Genomic DNA, 18,593 nt, shown 5'->3' on the forward strand with positions numbered 1-18,593 from the left:
ATTGCCCAACCTTCCTTCCGAGGAGTGGCTGGTGGGTTTGAACCGCCAGCCTTCTGGTTAGCAGTCAAGTGCTTTAGCCATTATGCTACCAGAGCATCCCCTAATTCCATTGAAGTCTTTCCTAGCTCTCTATTACCTGGTGTTCCAATGTCACGTACCTGACCTGTTTAGCACGTGTCACAATTGCAATTTTTCCTTTAATTTGTGTGGTTATTGTTTGACATCTGTCTTCACCAGCAGATTGTAAGCTTCCTGAGGGAGGATTCATGCCTTTTTTTGTTTTGGATCCCCAGTGTCTGTTTCTCAACGCTGTTTCCTTATTTAACTTGACTAAATTCTCCCCATCATAAAAGCTAGGCTTAAAGTCCACCCTTTTCCCACTGTATCTTCAGTTGTTTTCTCATTTCTATAATTTCCTATTAAATGAGTATCCAATTAAGGAGGCCTGGTAGCATAGTGGTTAAAGCGCTCACATGCAAACTGAAACCGAAAGCTGGGCAGTTTGAACCCACCAGTGGCTCCACTAAAGAAAGATGTGGCAGTCTGCTTCCTTAAAGATTGACAGCCTTGGAAACCCTGTGGGGTAGCTGTACTCTGTTCTATAGGGTTGCTATAAGTTGGCATCGACTCCACGGCATTGGGTTTAGTTTAGTTTGGGTACCCTATTTTTCATAATCAACACTGAATCATTCTCTAATGGATTATAATCAGCCTGAGTGACACTACAAGTAAACCCGGAGCCCCTACTGAGTACCAGGCACGGTTCGGGGGCTGAGAGCACCAAGTCTTTGCCAGAAGTCAGTGGTCCAGTGGGGAGGACGAGCATAACCAGATCAATGAATAAATAAGCAATCTAATTTCAGATGTGATAAGTGCTGTGAAAAACCAAAGCTGGGCACCTTGTGGTAATTAGATCATGGTGGTTGCAAAGCGTTGCTGTGCCAAGAATCAGTGCTTAGCAAATCTTATCAGGAAACTGAAAATTTTCAGCTACCTTTCTGTTTCATCTCACAAGGTAGTCAAAAGTTTTGAAAAGAATATATTTGTTTATAATTCACAATTGCTGATGTTTCTAAGAACTTCATGGCACAAAATATTTTCAATTCTGTTTCACTGTATCAATATGTATTCATTTACTCAACAGAGGGAGCTCATGCTTTAATTTTGGAAAGCTGGACAGAAAGTAAAGCTCTTATTAAAAAAAACCCGAGATAAGTTTTGTGATTCTTATTTAATGTTTCCTTCCAGTGCTTCTTGGAGCTGAGACCATTTGATTAAGGACAGTTTGCTTTTTATCTGTGTAAATAGATGTAACTGATGAATTCATCTTGGGACAGACTCTTCTTGAGAATGGTTCTGTTTTGCTACCAAATAAACTAGTTTAGAAGGGCTCAGCAGTGGAAGGGTCCCTCTGGAAAGGAGACAGCTGCCCACACATCTACCTCTCCAGACTTTTTCGTATTGCACTTTGAGCTCAGGACGTAAACTGATTTGACTTGGTTATGTTTTGACATTGGATGCTTATAACTAGAGGTCTCTGTCCTTTGAGACTGTAAAACAAATATTTATTCTGACTTCAAAGGATGTTTGCTACCAGTTGATCCAAATTCAAAAGCTAAGTCATTAGACGTCTGATTGAGTTTCTGGGTGACTCAACAGCCATTCGTTGAGCCCAGCTAAGTGCTGAAAATCGAGTCTCAGGAGGATAGATACACTCTTTACCAGGGGTTTCGGAATCTAGGAGATATTCTTTACAAAAGATCACACATGGTTCAGTATTATGGTGGAAAAAGGGAAAATAACATTTCCTGCCGCCCGAGAGTCTGTGATTTGGTCAGTGTCAAATAGCCTTAGCGTTCTTTAGCAGAAGCACCCACAACATCAGGATCTCATTATAATAGCTGAGACACACCTGCGTTTGTATTAGTTACGAGAAACAATTCCAAAACCTTGCAGGAGAGAGAATAACTGGATGGAAAACTTCCTTGAACTTCATATCAAGCCCTAAAAGGTAAAAGTGTTATCATTAGTGGGAAAGAAGTCAGTGAGGTTTCTTTCTGCAAGTAACACTGTGGCTTAGCAAAAGGTCTCATAGGCCTAATAAACCAAACCAAATCCACTGCTGTCAAATCAATTCCAGCTCACGGTGATCCTACCAGACAGAGTAGAACCACCCCATAAGGTTTCCAAGGCTGTAAATCATTTTGGAAGCAGACTGCCTCATCTTTCTCCCACAGAGCAGCTGGTAGGTTCAAACTGTCAACCTTTTGGTGAGCAACTGAGTGCTTTAGCCAGTGTGCCACCAGGACTCCTTATAAGCCTAATTAGCAAAGTAAAATAAAACTTTGACAGAAGAGGTTTGCTTTTCTCCTAAGTATGTTCCTGGTATTTGAACTGAGTCTGACCCAAGTCATAAACCTATCAGCAGATTCTTCACTTAAGAATCTAATGAGAGAGACATCTGCTTTACTATTTACTGAAGCTTGCAGAATAGAAACATTAACCTTAGAAAAATCCAGTCGCATTCAAGAGTTGGAATGGGGAACTTCTTGTTGTTGTTATGTGCCGTGGAGTTGGCCCTGACTCATAGCGACCCCCTCCTTGGGTTTCTGAGGCAGTATTACTACAGAAGTAGATTGCCCAACCTTCCTTCCAAGAAGTGGCTGGTGGGTTTGAACCGCCAGCTTTCTGGTTAGCAGTCAAGTGCCTTAGGCACTACGCTACCAGAGCTCCCTCTTTAGGAGCTAGAGAAATTAATTGTACAACAAGCTGTCTCTCAGATGGTCAAAGGGAGTGAGTTTGAATCACCTGATGTACATTTTGATTCATAAGTAGATGCCACAACTCACATCTTCTTTCACAGATTTTGCTTTTTAATACAGGAGGTGGAAACAGTAGCCTTTACAGTACCCACCAACAGAGGTGTTCCCCATCACAAGAGGGGCTTTAGGATACTTCATTTTCAGCTCCAGAAGGTCACTTAGAGTTCCTGGGGTGATCCAGGTAATCCTCTCCCCATGGAAAGTCAGAATTTTCTTTTGGGGTTCTTCTGCCATTCTCTGAGGTAGAAAAATTGCAGACTTAATACTAGTGACAATGACAAAACACGTAGACTTCATTACAGCTCGTAAGCTGAACAAAAATAAATGGAGCACGCACATGGAACACTGAACTAATAGACTAATAATTAATCTGCTGCTTTGCATATTATTGTTTCATCTCTTACAGCTTAAAAAAAAAAACTAAATGGATTTTAATTAAATCTTAACTTCCAAAAAAACAAGAATCTTATGTACGAGGATGAGATTTCTAATGGCAAATTCCCAACTGCAGAGAATACTGTTGACTAACTCGACGGCACATAACAACAACAACAACAACAAGTTACAAATGATGATAGAACATCAACAGACCATTGACTATATGTGTACTGGAGCACGTATGCTATTTCTTATAAGGCAAGCTTTAGAATAGAAAACTACGAGCATACCAGGAGATGGGCGACTCAGAGTCTAAGCTCAGCCTTGCCTATAGGTAGCTGGGTGGATTTAGGAAAACCGTGGAGCCTCTAGGTCTTGCTTTGCTTTATCTGCAAATTAAGGATCAGAGTAATACTGTAATGTAGGAAGCTCTTTTGGCTCTCAGAGGCCGCGTTTCTGTGTAGTAAGGCTGGCTGTTCTATGGAAGAGCAGACATTTGGTAAAAGTATAGAATGTCATGATTTTTAAAGCCAATGGCACTGGACCTTCCTCTCTGTTTCTTTGAGCAAGACTGAGAGGTTTCACTGATAGTTGAAAACAAGATTTTCTCAATTAGCAGAAGTAGTTAATGAGCAGAAGTAAAGTTTTCCTCCCATCTGTTTCTTGAAAACCAAGGGCACTGCAAGTGATAGCTGACAAACAGAATGAACAAATAGCAAATAAATATTTACGAAAGAAATTTGCAAATAGTTAACCATGCTTAACTGGATAGCCTTTCTCTCTCTCTCTCTCTCTTTTTTTTTCCTTAATGGACTTCTGTGCTCCCAATTTTGATTCAGTGTATGAATCTTATAACCAAACCAAACCAAACTTACTGCTGTCTAGTCGGATTCGACTCATAGTGACCCCTCCTTGGGTTTCCAAGGTGGTATCACTGCGGAAATAGATTGCCCAACTTTCCTTCCGAGGAGTGGCTGGTGGGTTTAAATCACCAGACTTCTGGTTAGCAGTCAGATGCCTTAGGCACTATGCCACCAGAGCTCCTATAAGTCTTACAAGGCAGTCATATTTTCTAAGGCTAAAATTGTACTTGGGAGCTCTGGCAGCATAGTGCCCAAGGCATTTGACTGCTAACCAGAAGGCTGGCAGTTCAAACCCACCAGTCACTCCTTGGAACGAAGGTTGGGCAATCTACTTCTGTAGTGATACCGCCTCAGTCACTATGAGTCGCTATGAGTCGGATCTGACTCGATGGCAACCACAACAACAGCAAAAATTGTACTTAATCTACTCAGTGTAATTAAATTGCCATTTTTAAAAATGGTGTTCAGCAAAAAAATATGGCATTTAAGAAAAAGCCCTTGACTTCTGACTGCTCCTTCTTATGAGTAAGTCTGAGAACCATTGGTCTAGCCTCAAGGAAGAAAAAATAGTGAGGCTCACAGAAGGGACTGGTCAAGATGACACAGTTGATTACCAAGAACAGAACCATGAGCCCAGAGCACCAGGCTTGCAGCCCGGAGTCCTCTGAAGCTGATAGGATTTCATGCATCTGAGAGAAGAAGAGTGTCGTGTCTGCTAATTAATCACAAGCAGGGAATCCATTGTCCAAGTGGGAATTGAATCATTTAATTTGAAACTAAATTTGAAACTAAATGATACCCTTGCAAAAAAATATTTTATGCAACACAATTTTGTTTTTTGTGAGAACCATCCAAAGAGCAAATCTTTTGGTGGAATTTCCAAGTTTTGATAAGTTATTTCACTCTGAATAATTTCAACGTTGAACAAAAATTGTGGTAGAGGTTGATTAACTGACTGAAGCCATGGAAATGGAACAATAATTAAAGGTAGATTGGTTAACTGAGGATTTTTCAACATAAAGATTCCATAAATGCTGCTTTAAGTTATGTATTTTTTTGGAAAGGACATCAGTGAGTGGGGAGGTGGTGGGGATGGAGTAGAAGCTCAAGTTAAAGAAATAATTCTGTGTTCTTCTTATTAAATTAGGCTCGTGATTCTCAGATTATAATCACGGGATTTCTTGGAATCCTCAGTATGCTTTCAAGGCATCCTGAGGTCAAAACTATTTTATAATGAAAGACGTTATTTGCTTTCTTGATCTCTCATGAGGGTACATTGTATCACAACTGACTGAATGCAGAAGTGGGTATAAGACTCCAGCTATCTTCTTTTAAGCCAATATCAGAGAGATTTGCAAAAACAATGCCACTCTTCTCATTGAAGTATATTCTACTTTTAATTTCTAATTATTATAAATATTAATAGCTGTAACTCACATAAAAATACTCTTTAGGGTCCTTAATAATTTTAAGAGCAGAGAATCACTGCGTTAGGCAATGATGACACAGTGGTGAACACAACGCTCAGTCCTTCCCTCGGAGCTGAGGTGGGCTATGATCGAATGAGGCAGTAGGCAATCGTGATTCTGCATGGAAATACCCTACTGGGTAAGGACAGCGTTCTGTGGGAGCACTGGGAAATTCTGCCCAGGTTTGGAAGGAGGGTTTTTTGAAACAAAGTTTTCTGAAAGAAATAGAAAAGGTGTTTCTTCATCGGAGCTTTAGACCGCATCCTTCTTCCCTCTCAGGATCCTTCTACTGCTGATTATCTCTTCCATCTCTTGGGTATTCATCATCTCCCTTAATTGTATTATTCCTTATTAACAGTTACATACATCCAAGCTCCTCCATTAATAAAAAGACAAAACTCTTCTACCCTAGTCTCCCTCCAGCCACTGCCATCTCTTTTCTCTCCTTCTGGTCAATTATTTAAAGCACTCTTTCACTTCACTGCCTCCTTTTTCTTCCGTTCCTGCTCTCTTCAACCAACTCTTGACACTTACGGAGATTAACTGTCTCTGTCACTATTTGCAGTCTTCATACTAGTTGATCTCTCAACAACGCATGCTGCGTTCAGTCATTCTCTCCTTCTTGAAACATTTTCTTCCACTGCTTCTGGAATACTCATTCTTCTGTTTTTATGGCACCTCTCTAGCCTTTCCTTCTCAATCTTGGGTCCACTCATCTTTTTCCACCCATTTGTTATTTGAAATTCCCTGGGATTTAGATCCAGGGCCTATTCTCAGACATGCTCTTATCAGTACTTGTGGCTTTGAATCCTAGTGACTTGTAAATATATATATCCAGACTTGACCTCTCCTCTGAGGAGATATATATATATATATATATATATACATACACATATATACATATATAAAGACACTTCCCTCTGAATTTGTTAAAAGGTTGTCAAACTAATGTGTAAAAATCTGAAGTCCTGATCTGCCCTTTCAAAAGTAGTTCTACTCCAGTATCTCTAACTCAGCATCTTATTGTGTAAGTTTAGGAGTCATCCATGACCCCTCCCTCTGTCTCTATCACCCATACCCATCCACCCAATTGTTTAAATATCTCTCTTATTTGTCTCCTTCTTTCCATCTACAACCTCTTAATCCTGGACACCACTGTCTTTCTCCTAAACTGCTGTCATTGTCACCTGTCACTCTGCACTCACTCGTGACCCTTTCCAATCTTTTCTCCATGTGATAGCTAAAGTGATCTTTTAAGAATGCAAATATTATTATGATTTTCCCCTGATTAAAATCCTTTAATGGTTCCCCACTACCTGAGCAAAACTAGATTCATACATTGGGCTGAGACTGGGGTTGCAATGAATTTCTATTATGCTATGCTCTAGTCATTTGGAAAGGAGCTCTGGTGGTTTAGTGGTTAAGGCATTTGGCTGCTAACCAAAATTTCAGTGGTTTGAACCCACAAGCTACTCTGCAGAATAAAAATGATGCAGTCTGTTTCTGTAAAGATTCACAACCTTGGAAACCCAATGGGGGTCACCGTGAGTCAGAATTGACTTGAAGGCAGTGAGTTTGGTGAGTCTGAGTCCTTTGGAAATGCTTGTTTTTCTTGAAAGTTCCTTGTCTCACAAAGCCACAGGCTATGCACATGATACTCACTTTGCCTAGATGGGCCACTCATTCCCCTTCTCCACTCCTTCATAATTCCTATTTATAATTCAAGTTTTAGCTCAAGTTTAGCTCCTTGAAGAAGCCTCTTTGCATGTCTCGCTATCCCACCTCTTATTCTCTGCTCTACCCCAGAACCCATTTTCAGGTCTCAATTTTAACAGCCTTCACATCTTATTGTTAATTTTATTGACATGTCTGTCTGTCTCTCCACTTGATCATAAATTCCTTATGAGCAAGTGGTTTGGCCATTTCTGTGTCCCTAATGCCTAGTTCAGTGCCTGAGGTTCCCAACAAAAGTTTGGAAAATAAATACATGTGAGTCCAAAGGATGCCTGGAAGAGCAATTTTTAAAAAATAAAAGGAGGGAGCGAAATGCTTTAAACTTGTGCCAAGCTATTAGGAAATAAAATGAACTTGTAACTTCCCATTTCTGTTTATGATCTGTCCCCTGGATTTCCTTGTATTTAATAGAGATACTTGTATGCCAGAACGGACTCTGCTGGTGCTGTTCCAGACACGGAGGGAGGGGAGTTCCATTACATGAAAGATCAGAGGCAAGGTGGATTCACCCAGGGTCAAGGCCTGGGAGGAAGCATGCCTGCCATAGGCTCCTGAGGGTGACAGAAGTGCAAAGGTATCTTGAGGGCAAATGTCAGTGGACATGCAACTGGTGATAAACTGACAGGGCTGATTATTCTCGCACTTTTGGCTTCAAAACAGAAATAGAAGACAAAGAACATATCATTAGTTCAGGTGGAAATATAAATTCCTGGGTTGAGTCCAAGGGCTGAAATTCTTCTTTATCATACAATCTGGTACAAACCTTAAGAAAAAAAAAAATGAATGTTTTAGTCTGTTTGGTAAAAACAAAGTCAAAGGGTGATAATTGCCATGGTCATTATTATCTAAGTTTTGAGTGTCTCCTGTTTGGAAGACCCTGAGCTGGGTGTTGGAGAGACAAGGGGCTGAGATGTGGACTAGCCCTCCAGTGTTACTCCGGCTGGAGAAGACTGGCGGAGTGGGATGACAGAGGGAAAGTGGCAGCTCTGAAACTTCTCCTTAGAGCTTGGCATTGGAACCAGCTGAAGAAAGAAGCATTATAGTACGTTATTGTTAGACACCATCAAGTTGACCTCTAACTCGTGGTGACCTCATGTACATGGAACGAAATAGTGCTCAGTCTTGTGGCACCTCTGTGATAGGTTGGGATGGGACCAGTGTGATCCAGAGCGTTTTCACTGATTGCTTTTCAGAGGTAGATCACAAGGCCTTTCTTTCTAGTCTGTGTTAACTTGGGAGCTTTGCTGAAACCTGTTTGGTATCATAGCAACACACATGCCTCCAGTGACAGATGGGTGGTGGCGGCTGCCGTGAGGTGCTCCGTCCAGGAATAGAACCTGGATCTCTCACGTGGAAGGCAAGAGTTCTACCATTAGCAAGGAACTCTGGTGGAATAGTGGGTAAGGCATTTGGCTGCTAACCAGAAGGGAGGCAGTTCAAATACATCAGCTGCTCTATCGGAGGAAGATGAGGCAATCTACTTCCACAAAGATTTACAGCCTTGGAAACCCAATGTGGGTTGCTGTGAGTCAGAAATGTCTGGATGGCAGTGGGTTTAAGTGGCAAAAAAGTGATACAAACAGCAAGCTCTGCAGGAAATCAGGGAAGCAAGTGGTTGCAGAGGCCTCTTGGTGGAAGGAGAGGAGAGGGAATGTAGCCAGCATAGATTTAGATGGAGGTTATTCATGGGGTGTTAAAAAGAAATCAAGTAGGTCCTCTTGACTAGAGGAGAGACTAGTAGAAGACAGGAGACTCTAGTTCCCATTCACTTTGTGAGCCATCTTTTGCCAAGACTGGTTTTTTTTTTTTTTTAACTACTGTTGTTGTTGTTGTTGTTATATGCCTTCGAGTCGGCCCCGACTCATAGCGACCCCTCCTTGGGTTTCCGAGGCAGTATCACTATGGAAGTAGATTGCCCAACCTTCCTTCCGAGGAGTGGCTGGTGGGTTTAAACCGCCAGCCTTCTGGTTAGCAGTCAAGTGCTTTAGCCACTATGCTACCAGAGCTCCTTTTAAACTACTAATTAGTTTTATTGTCTTCTGGTAGAGCTGAATTATTTCTATTTATTTATTTATTTTTAAATTGTGATTTGGGTGAAGATTTACAGAGCACATTCACTTTCCATACAGCGGTTCATATATACTTTGTCTCATGTCATTGACCACAGTTTACCACAATGCAACAGCTCCCCTCCCACTTCCTCCCCATAGTTACCTTTTCCCAGTGTCCGTCCCTCCATGCACTCCTGCCCCCTTAGCTGTCTCCCTGTGCATGAGCAGCCCTTCTTTCTCCCGTGAGTGTATCTCATGGGAGTGTACCCTTCTCTCCAAGGAGTGTATCTACTTGAGGTAAATGTTTACCTCATATGCCTGTATTTTGTTTGGCTGGAAACCACAGGTGTAGGTTCAATTCCAGACCTGAAGGGCAGCTAGGGTCCATAGTCTCAGTGGTTCCACCAGGCTCTATCGGACCAGCAAACCTGGTCACCCGCCCCCTTTTTTTTCCCCTCCAAATGATTTTGAGTTTTGTTCCATATTGTTCTCCCTCTCTATCAAGGATCTCCTACATAGATCCCCTTCCAAGTGGATGACAGTTGTAGCAGGGCACCATCTAGTTCTTCTGGTCTCATAGGATGGTGCAGATAGGATGGTGTACCAGTCGCTAGGACTAATTGTTTCCATGAATTTTGGTTTTCTTCATTCTTCTTTGCTCTGGATGAGGAGAGACCCATCGTTGCCTCTAGATGGCAGCTTGCTAGCTTTTAAGATCCCAATCGCTACTCACCAAAGTAGGAGGTGGAACAATGTTTTGTATAATATGTTATGCCAATTGAGCTTGATGTCCCCTGTGACTATGGTCCCAAGCCTGCATGTTCAACTACTCAGTTCTTCTGGATAGCTGGCTGTGACGCCAAGATTGGTTTTAAGGGCAATTCCAAACATCAGTTACTAGGAAAAACTAGTGTTTACTAAGCAACTGCTAAATGCTGGTCACTGGGTTCAGGGTTTGATGTACATCATTTTACATGTAGAATTTAACCTTCCCGACAACTTCCTTTAAGTATTTTCCCTATTATACTAAGGAGGAAGTTACCTTTAAGCTGGAAAGTTACAGGGCTGGGACTTGAGCTGGGTCCTCTCTAGCCAAAGCTGGTGCCACCATGCTGGTGCTATCTTTCAATAGCTATTATTTACTGGCAGCCCCAGCATGGAGAATCCTTTCCTTTCAGGAAGACTTGGGTCTTCAGTGGTTGAGGATCAGTGGAAGGAATGAGAGAAAAGGACTTGGAGAGGAACAATTGTTTTGAAAACTTTTACAAGCCCCCTCCACCAGCTCCCTAAGCCCTTTGAGTGCAATGGGGGGCACTGACCCAGACATGAGAAGCCACAGCCACAAAAGGAGAGTGAAAGACTTACACTAGCTTTGTTCCCAGGCTCATTTTCTTCTTGAGTCAAACAACATTTCCCTTCCCCGTTCATTTGACAGCAAGATGAACTCTAAAGAAGAAAAGAAGGATGGCAAAGTCAGAGAATCCTAGAGTTGCAATGGACCACCAAAGGTAGTAAGAGTAATTTCAGTAATAATGGTGATAGTCACAGTAGTACTAGTCACTGTCATAATTGTAGCAGAGGTTTTGTAGAGTGCTTAATACATGCTTGGAATGATGTTTTGTAACTTGCAGACATGATCTTGCAATCACAAGCCCATTTTACAGATAAGGAAACAGAGCCTTAAAAGGTTAAGTAATTTATCTAAATTTTACAGCTAGAAAGTAGCAGAACCAGAATTTGAAGCGAGGCATTCTAATAATGGAGCTCATGCTTGTAAACCTCAACTTCATATTCCCTCTAGTTATTAATAATAACTATAATTTCTTGATTGTCTACCACATTCTAGGCATTGTTCTCAGGTCTATACATGGATTAGAATATTCAATCCTTAAAACAGTCCTTCCACAGAGAGGAGTATGGAGCAGTTCTCCCAAGGGAAGACTGAAAGGCTTGGCCCCCAGAGCCTCCGAAACTAGAAAAATATCCTTCCAGTTGCCACCAAGGCCCTGGGGTTGGGTTCCACTGAGGAATTCTTCCTTTGGTTGAATCCATGACTCCTCTGTTTATTTCAGCCAGGGAATCTGACACAAATATTTACTATGTGTTTATTTGACCCAGTGTTCTAGTTAATTAAATTGATTCAAATAATCTTTAAATTCATGAGGAAATTGAAAATGAAATACAGGTAACAATGGAAGGTACCTAGAGTCTATAACACATAATTTCAAATAAATAAATGAATGAAAGAATGAATGAGCAAACAAATGAATAGATCTCATTGCAATTTGTCTTGCTTCTCCAGTCCAAGTAGATGGTAATAGTAACATGTATAACTCTACCATAATAAATGTCTTACATAGATTTTTTTCATGTCAATTTTATTTACGTAGCTTGCTAGTCTCCATTCTTTCTGTAAGTGTGTTTCCTTACATGTCACCTTTTGGTCTGATTTTAACTCTTTCTCAATTTTCCACATTCTTTTAACAATATAGGAATCCAAACATCTCTGGATGTATAAATTTATTGCTGCTTTTAAGGTATATCTGTGTAGGAAAAAAATTGTATGTATGTTTTTCACATTACTGATGCCATCTAGCCTTTCCAAGGAGCCCTGGTGGTGCAACAGTCAAGTGCTCAGCTGCTAATCAGAAGGTTGACAGTTCAGACCTAGTCATCAGCTCCAAGGGAAAAAGACCTGGCAATCTACTCCTATAAATATTAGGGGAAACCCCATGGGGGAATTATATTTCATCCCACGGGGTCTCTATGAGTCAAAAATTGACTCTATGGGAAACAACAACAACAGTCTTTCCAACTAATTACTTACCATGGATTTGTTGGTGTGTGTGTGTGTGTGTGTGTGTGTGTGTGTGTAGGGAGTGGGTAGAGGAGGGTCTGAAACTAGTGCTCCATGGAAGTTGCAGGTTGGAGGGGCTGTTGATTCCACACCATGAAAGATGAAAGTGGTTTCTCTCTCTTCCCCATATATTATTGTTGTTGTATACTATCAGTACTAATCAAAAAATGGAATCACATTCAGGAAGGACATGGGCATTTATTTCACCAAATGCTTCACTTTGTCTGTGACTCAACAAAATGTGCTGCTGAAAAGGCAGTGTGAGAAATGGACTCTTCTCGGCTTCTCATATCACAAAGCTGGATGGTAGGCAGATGGCCTCATCCATTTTCACTCAGAATATGCTATTATATAGTCTTCACCTTCAAAAAACCCATTAAGGTGCTACTTGTCTGCATTTCTGAGAAAAATACCTCATTACCCTTGCTGGATGGGCAAAATGGTTAAATCCTTGGAGTCTCTAAAGCACAATACTGAGCCTTCCTTGCAAACCAATTCCATGTAAAGTGTGGGAGGCTTTTCTGTTTAATTCAGAAAAGCAGCTCAGTAGCTGTCCATTTTTCATACTCACAGGACTAAAACTTTTCCCGCTCTCCACAATGGGTCTGTATCCCGTGCAGCGGCATAAATTACCTGGGTAGAAGGAAACACACAATGTTTCAACCCAAAGCCACTTCTCTGCCCTTGTCATGTCTCCTTTCATAGCCAGGACCATTATCCATAGACCCTCCCATCACCATGTTTAAAAACCAGTAGTTTTTCTAGCTTGTTTTAATGTCATAAAAAGACATTTAGGATATATTTCTAAGGTTGTACTCTGGAGAAGAATACAGAGCAGAAAATCACTGAAGAGAAAGGATAAGGGGGTACAAGTTATCTGTCAAAGACACGCACATCTTGTGAGCAGGGGCACTGGCTGCCTTTGTTGTAGGCTGCGTTTTCAAGGATCTTGGTACAGTGAACGGGAGCTCCGGTGGCATAGTGCCTAAGGCATCTGACTGCTAACCAGAAGGCTGGCGGTTCAAACCACCATCCACTCCGCAGAAGGAAGGTTGGGCAATCTACTTCTGTAGTGATACTGCCTCAGAAACCCAAGGAATGGTCGCTGTGAGTCGGACCTGACTTGATGGCAGTAGGCTGTATAGTGTACAGCCTTGGAAGACAGAGACAGTATCTCCTCCCGGAAGAATGAGCAGAAATTCTAAACAATTCAGTGTAATAAAGACAATGTCTCCCTTTGGGGCAAAAGTCAGGCAGGGTTACTGACCGTTACAAAGATTTGAGTTCCCCAGGCTCAGGTTTCCCTTCCTATAATGCATGTGCAGGGCATCAGCTGGCCCCCTCCGCACTGCCCTGTGGCAACTGGTGCAAATGCTGGTGCTCTGAGGCATTGCTTGTTCTGTGGCAGAACTCTCACCTTCCATGGCGGAGACTCAGGTTTGATTCCCAGCCAACGCACCTCTTGCACAGCTTGTCTTGCATTGGAAGCTCGTACGTTCCTATGATGCTGGACAGGTTTCAGTGGAGCTTTTAGACTAGGAAAAGGTCTAGTTTAGAGGACTGGCAGACTAGGAAGAAAGGCCTGGTGATGTACTTCCAAAGATTAGCCATTAATAACTCTTTGGATCACAATGGTCCAAGACCCAACCGGTCATGGAGATGGTACAGGATCAGACAGCATTTTGGTCCATTGTGCATAGGGTCTCCTGCACGGAAAGACAGAATCTACCACTGAGCCACCACTGCCCCATACAACCAGATTATCCACTGCTGTTGAGTTGGCTCTGACTCATAGCAACCCTATAGGACAGGGTTGCATTGCCTCATAGGATTTCCAAGGCTGTAATCTTTATGGAAGCACACTGCTACATCTTTCTCCCATGAAGTGCCTGGTTGGTTTGAACCACCAACCTTTCAGTTAACAGCCTAAACACTGTGCCACCATGGTTCCTTACAACCAGATTACCTAAATTCAAATCCTGAGTCTGCCAGTTACTAGGTATGTAACTTTGGACAAGTTACTAAACTACTCTATATTTCAGTGTCCACATCTGTACAATTGGTATCATAATAGAACTTAAGGCTTATACCATCTATTATAGAATGATGCCTGGTACATAGAAAGTACTCAATAAAAGTTAGTGGTTATGGTGGTGTCTAGATAGCAAAGCACACACTATGGGTGATAAGTGCCTAAAGCACTTGACTGCTAACCAGAAGTCTGGTGGTTCAAACCCACTAACCACTCCTAGGAAGGAAAGTTGGACAATCTACTTCCGTAGTGATACCGCTTTGGAAACTCAAGGAGGGGTCGCTATGAGTCGGGTCTGACTTGACGGCACATAACAACAACAACTGCCATAAGTTGATTCCAACTCATAGTGATGCCCATTGAGTTTCCAAGGCTGTAAATCTTTATGGAAGTACATTGCCTTATCTTCCTCCCATGGAGCAGCTGGCAGGTTTGAACCACCAACTTTGTGATTATCAGTCAAATGCATTACCCAGTATGCCACCAGAGCTCCTCGATAAGGAAAGAGTACTTGCTATTTTGGTGCAAAGAGGCTCATGTTACCTCACTACTTTTGAGTTGATTCAACCCATAGCAACCCCTCCTTGGGTTTCCAAAGTGGTTAGCAGTCAAATGCCTTAGGTGCTCTGCCACCAGAACTCCTAATAGGCACCACCAAAACCTACAGGGAGGAGGTTCAATATGGAATCTGGCAGTGTTAAAAATTTTATAAATATCTAACAGGGGAGGTAGGAGGTCATATGATGATAAAACATATTGTTTGTTTGTTGTGTGCCATCGAGTCAGACCCAACTCATAGCGACCCCTCCTTGGGTTTCCGAGGCAGTATCACTACGGAAGTAGATTGCCTCATCTTCCTTCCGAGGAGTGGCTGGTGGGTGTGAACCGTCAGCCTTCTGGTTAGCAGTCAAGTGCCTTAGCCACTATGCTACCAGAGCTCCCATACTTGAGTGGAAATCCAGGAACCTTACAGGAAGGAGGTGTGTATGTGAGCATAAAGGTAAACAAATAGCAATGGGCCTTGGGTTCGCTCATGCATTGCACAATGGACCACAATGCTTGCTGAAGGTACTCATCCAGAGTCACTATCTTTTGTTTCCTAAATTACCTTTTTGTGTTTTTTTTTTTTTTTTTTACCCAATCTTTTGATCTTTGTGGGCTTTGGTCCCTCAGTTTTTGGCAAAATGCTGAGACTCCCATTTCTGGCTTATTGAACCTAGATTCCTATCTGATTCTTGGCTTTGTCTGATCCCCTAATTTCAGCATCTCCTAGTGTGCGATCCTTTCACACCTCCAGTCTTATCTTAGCAGGTAAACCAACATCTAGTCTCTAGGCAGGAGAGGGTCGTATTGGTGGTACTGGAGAAAGAAAGGGGTGTGGAAGGAGCCTCTCTAGAACAGATAATGAAAGAACAGAGAGTGGGTATAGCTGGGAAGGGATTCTTCAATCAGCAGGTTTGAGAAGGTGTAGCTCTACTCTAAGAAGAAGGAGAAGGAAAAGGAGAAGATGGAGAAAGAGTTGTTCTTGAATCAGTTCTGACTTATGGCATCTCATGTGTCAGAGCAGACCTCTGCTCCACAGGGTTTTCAATGGCTGATTTTTCAGAAGTAGATCACCAGGCCTTTCTTCCAAGGCTCTTCTGGCTAGACTCAAATTTTCAACCTTTGAGTTAGCAGTTGAGTGTGTTAACTGCTTACCACACCCAGAGGGGCTAAGAATTACTGAATGATTCTAAAGTGAGAGGAACCAATGAGGGAAATGGCTGTCAAGTTAACCACAAAGGCTGTGATATCAAAGTGACAAAAAAGAGGGGAAGAGCGTGTTTGGGTTCATAACAAAAGAAGGAGAATGCTCCGTTGTTCTCCAAGCCCACAGGCTTGTGGGAAGAAAGTACAGAGCAACAATGAGCCCTCTTCCATTGGCCAGAAACTGCAGAAAGGAAAAATAGCACAAAAAGGTATAGGGAGTTCTCAGAAATAAAATTTGAAGCATATAATTGCTGCAGGTCTGACTCAGTACATAACAACAACAACACAACAATTGCATATATGCCAGATGAGGAAGAAATGAAGATTTGGTGGGTGGAGAGTGGCACTGTAATCAGAGTGCTCTCTGCTGAGCTCAAAGAAAGGACACAAACAATTGATCAAAGTAATGGGGCAACACTGAAGATGAGAGCAAAAGTGTGTGCAAAACAGAGTCAAGTTGGTCAAGCACAAGACTGAGATATAGTCTATGGAAAATGCTATCAACAACAAACAGTATCAGAAAGTGAATGGATATACTACTCAATGAAGAGAATAACAATATCAAAGAGAAGGCAGAACTACCTCATTCCTGTTTCTGCTTTCATATTTCTCACTGAAGAGTTTGCTTGGTAAACTAAAATTTCAGACAAGCACAGTTATGAAAGACTTGAAGCCCAAGTTATGTAGAGATTTTAAAAGAACATTTAGCTTCTTTCACTTTGTTCTAGTGTATCAGACCAAGGTGAATTGCGCTGTATGAACTTGAGATGATTTGTAGGTTAGATTGTGAAATCATTGTCAGTAATCTGTGAGAAATCATGGAGTGTGAATACTGGATATGGGTAACTATTGATCCTGGTTTTGAAAAAGGTGGCTCTAGATGAGGTTGACTCCACTCTGGGGCAAATTTCTGGATCCATTCTGGAATGAATTATTGACTAGGGGGTCTGGGAGAAATGACTCCTAAGAAAACCAAAAACCAAACTCACTGCTGTTGAGTTGGATCTGACTCATAGCGACCCCTCCTTGGGTTCTGAGGAACTATCACTATGGAATTAGATTGCCCAAACTTCCTTCCAAGGAGTGGCTCGTGGGTTTGAACTGCCAGCCTTCTGGTTAGCAGTCAAATGCCTTAGGCACTATGCTACCTGAGCTCCTTGACTCCTAAGAGGATACTGGATATCCAAGAAAACTTACTTGTTTCCTTTTGGGCTAAGATTTCTAGACTGGGAATCTGATCAGGGCCATAAACAGAGTATGCAGTGATTTTATAAGGCATGTGATAGTTCCTTCTTTAGGAGTCCTTGGGTCGCATAAGGGGTTAACTGAAAAGTTGGCAGTTCAAATCCACCCAGAGGTGTCTCAGAAGAAAGGGCTGATGACCTGCTTCTGAAAGATCACAGTCATAGACAGTCCTAAGGAGTACAGCTCTACTCTGAGGCACATGGGGGCACCATGAGTTGAAATTGACTCAACAGCAGCTGGTTTGGTTTATCCTCCCTCTGTGGGAAGGATGAAGAAGCATGAATGCATGATACTGCAGAAGGGTTTGTACCTGTACTTGATGGAACAAGCATATCCAGTGTGTTGATTACTTTTTAAATGTTTCATAGTTCTCCACTTGGCTTACTCTGTTCAATATTTTAATTAACAAGTAATGTATAGACAAAAGGTAATGTTCATTGCATTTGTAGATAATAGAATTAAGATTAGAAAATAACTTGATGGATAGAATGCAAGAAATTTAATAACCCTTTTGTACATACAGTACTGCATTGTCAGCGAAGGCAAACACAGGTATACAGGTGGATAGATGGCTGGACAGGCTGAACTATTAGGTATGTCTATGCAGCAGGGAGTGTTGCAACCCAAGACCATGTATAGGGTTGGCAGACAATGGTTCTACAAGTGTATTTGTATGTTTTGTAAGAATTTCCAGGGGTATAGTAGAGCTGACAAGGGACAAGTTTGTAGTCTCTTCTTAGTCACAGCCAACTACCCAGAGGGACCAAGTAGTTGAACCTTTGGGCTCGGGACTATAGTCGCAGGGGACATCAAGTTCAATTGGCATAACATACTACACAGAACATTGTTCCACCTCCTACTTTGGCGAGTAGCGACTGGGATCTTAAAAGCTTGCAAGCAGCCATCTAGATGCAACGATGGGTCTCTCCCCATCCAGAGCAAAGAAGAATGAAGAAAACCAAAGATTCATGGAAACAATTAGTCCCAGCGACTGGTACACCATGAGATCTTCAGCCTATATGACTATGAGACCAGAACTAGATGGTGCCTGGCTAGCACTGTCAACCACAGGGAGGGGGTTCTATGTAGGAGATCCTGGACAGAGAGGGAGAACAATGTGGAACTAAATTCAAAATAATTTGGAGAAAAAAAAAGGGGGGGACCAGATTTGCTGGTCTGATAGAGCCTCATGGAACCACTGAGACTATGGCCCCTAGCTGCCCATCAGGTCTGGAATTGAACATACACCTGTGGCTTCCAGCCAAACAAGACAGTCATATGAGTTGAACATTTCCCTGAGGTAGATACACTCCTTGGAGAGAACAATCATGGGAGAAATAAGGGCTGTTTATGGACAGGGAGAGAGTTCAGGGGGCAGGAGTGCATGGAGGGA

The 18,593-nt window shown here is 42.0% G+C and overlaps 1 protein-coding gene across 1 annotated transcript in view; it reads right to left on the minus strand.

The window, feature by feature from the left end:
* The window catches only part of LOC103193035 (aldehyde oxidase 3-like), a 124,634-nt gene that overhangs the window by 95,760 nt on the left and 10,281 nt on the right, over positions 1 to 18,593 (minus strand). Inside the window, 6 exon segments of the mRNA XM_007936136.1 lie at positions 1,913 to 1,948; positions 1,951 to 2,004; positions 2,915 to 3,059; positions 7,925 to 8,029; positions 10,683 to 10,763; positions 12,746 to 12,807. Coding sequence (XP_007934327.1) covers positions 1,913 to 1,948; positions 1,951 to 2,004; positions 2,915 to 3,059; positions 7,925 to 8,029; positions 10,683 to 10,763; positions 12,746 to 12,807 — 483 coding nt within the window.

The sequence above is a fragment of the Orycteropus afer genome, unplaced genomic scaffold (assembly GCF_000298275.1).
Source record: "Orycteropus afer afer isolate SDZICR_OR568_19922 unplaced genomic scaffold, OryAfe1.0 scaffold00002, whole genome shotgun sequence".
NCBI classification, from domain to species: Eukaryota; Metazoa; Chordata; class Mammalia; order Tubulidentata; family Orycteropodidae; genus Orycteropus; species Orycteropus afer.